Source organism: Miscanthus floridulus, chromosome 18 (genome assembly GCF_019320115.1).
Source record: "Miscanthus floridulus cultivar M001 chromosome 18, ASM1932011v1, whole genome shotgun sequence".
NCBI classification, from domain to species: domain Eukaryota; kingdom Viridiplantae; phylum Streptophyta; class Magnoliopsida; order Poales; family Poaceae; genus Miscanthus; species Miscanthus floridulus.
The window spans coordinates 82,008,371-82,010,698 of record NC_089597.1 but is presented as its reverse complement, the minus strand read 5'-3'; the positions used below and the strand labels follow the sequence as shown (position 1 = coordinate 82,010,698).

The following is a 2,328-nucleotide window of genomic DNA, read 5'->3' as shown; positions in this document are numbered from 1 at the left end:
GAAAAGGAAACGTACTAGCCTAGTTTGGATTTTTGGAATATATATATTGAGAGGAAGGATAGGATATCCACGCTCCCGCCCACGGAAACGTATACAGCATGCGATGCATGCATATCCACTCCCTCCACCCTCTCCCTTGCCATATTTACGGTCCAGCCCATGATCGCCGCCGCCGCCGCCTCATCCTCCTCCCCTCCTGAGGAGCCGCGCATATAAATTGACGCACGAACCCCAGCCGGGTCCGTGGGTTGCAAGATATATTCCGATCCTAGCTAACACGAGACCGCCGCTTCGAATTCGAATGATGGGAGAGGCTTCCGAGGCCGCCGTGGCGCTCCACGCAGGAGGGGAGGACGACGGCGGCGCCACCGGAGGTTGTTGGGTATCCGGGAGTACAGGGTCGGCGGCGGCGGCGGCGGGGATCGGGACGGCGTCCAGCGGGTCGTCGTCGTCTTAGCTCTTCTCATCGACGACGACGTGGAGAGTGGGTGATGAAGAGGAGGACGGAGACGGTGCGGCGTCGTCGTCCCGATCGGCGTGTCGTCGTCACTTCTCGTCCTTGTCGTCCTTGTGTTCGTTGTCGTCCTCGACGCCGTCAGAGTCGGAAGCGTTGCAGATGGACGGGGCCGCCGGCGGGTCGCTCTATGGGATGTCGACGATTCAGGATCATCTCCCTTCTCTCAGGTACACACGCGCCTCAAATCTACGATCTAGGTGATCATATAAGCCTCTGCTTTGCTATAGATCGATGGAGAACTGAAAATAGGTGAATTGAAAAAGAAATGCAATAGCTGTTTAACAAAATGAAACGGATATCTGATAAATATTCAGTCTTCAGATTTCCTTCAGAGCTCATGTTATTAGATGTAAATATATAGGTGATAACTCGATTACACACACCTATGACCTATGTGTTGCAACTAGAAACTACACCAATTCCTTTGCAAAAAAGAGTCCAAATGAAACAATTTGAGCAAGATGACTGCAATTCTATTGACCATCATCAAGTTGCAAAGTGCTAGCAAACTGAAACTAGTCTGAATATCTTGCTTCGTGCCTGTTCGTGCCTGCAACATGATCTCTGACGGTTAAACCACACTTTCTCAGGACAGGGCTATCCAAGTACTACCAGGGGGGTCCAAGTCCTTCACATCGCTAGCCGACGTCATCTGCGTGGAGGACCTCACAAAGAAGACCACCCCGTACATCAGTGTCACCGACGCCAACACATCTGATGCTGTCCCTGAACCTGAACTATCTGAAGACGCTGGTGATCAAGAGGAAACAGAAGCTTCAGATGCGCCAAGAGCGGGAAGAAGGAGCAGGAAGCCCAACACTCGCATCACTGGGCCGGACTGGATGTGAGAGCCCATGTAATGCATTTACGTTTTCGTTTCCGCAGGCCCATGTAACGGGCAAGGGTGACCGTAGCTCTGGCTCCTATGTAATCGATCCCCAATCTGAGAGAACTCAAACTTGAACTTGTATCGGAACCGAGCCGGTTGGCGTCGGCGGCGAGCTCGGCGATCGCCGGAGTCTCGAGGTTCAAGCTATCATGTGGCAGAACCTCCTAAATTATAGGGTCCACATGCACCTGTCACTGTCCAACGACCTCTGACGACTATGCATATGTTCTCGGTAACTTAAGAAGACTGTCGGGTGTCCCCGTGGAACCCCGAATCATCCACGATTTCCGAGCAGGATCCCATTACAGAGTCATTGCAGTATTACAACAGTTTATTCAAATATATACATCAGAGAAATATAGCGGAAGTCTTACCATAACTTAGTTTATAAAACATTTATTTCAAACCTTACAAACTAAGTACGATTGTTATTACAGACCATAGTAGTGGAGTGACATTAGTAACATAAACATATCACACAATAAAGTGACATGCCTAAGGGCCACACATTTACTTGTCATCATTGATTTAAAAAACAGTCATACAGCACGGTCCAAAACAGACCTGCTCATGAGGCTCACCTGCAACAAGGGTCAACGAACCCTGAGTACAAAAGTACTCAACAAGACTTAACCGAAGTAAAAAAATGATAGAACACAGGAATGTAGGCTCAGGGATTTAAGGTATGGCTTTAGTAATACTCAAAAGTTCTTTTACGTAAAAGGTCTTTAACAAAATTCTTTATTATAACATTAAAATTTCATAAGAACCATATATGAATCCGCCATGATCCGTAATGGGATCATAAACTTCATAGCAAACTCTTTCTCAAATCCAGCTCAAGTTTAATTTATTAACTACGATGATGAACAGAGAGTTGAGTCTCCATAACCGAGGAGCAACGACGATTCGAACCGATTAA

The 2,328-nt window shown here is 47.8% G+C and overlaps 1 protein-coding gene across 1 annotated transcript; it reads left to right on the top strand.

The window, feature by feature from the left end:
* The first annotated feature begins 304 nt into the window (after positions 1 to 304).
* Positions 305 to 1,640, top strand: LOC136524095 (uncharacterized). Its single transcript, XM_066517568.1, has 3 exons — positions 305 to 441; positions 498 to 684; positions 1,108 to 1,640. The coding sequence occupies exons 1-3, from the start codon at positions 305 to 307 to the stop codon at positions 1,363 to 1,365; spliced, it is 582 nt and encodes a 193-aa protein (XP_066373665.1). The 3' UTR covers positions 1,366 to 1,640.
* The last annotated feature ends 688 nt before the right edge of the window (positions 1,641 to 2,328 follow it).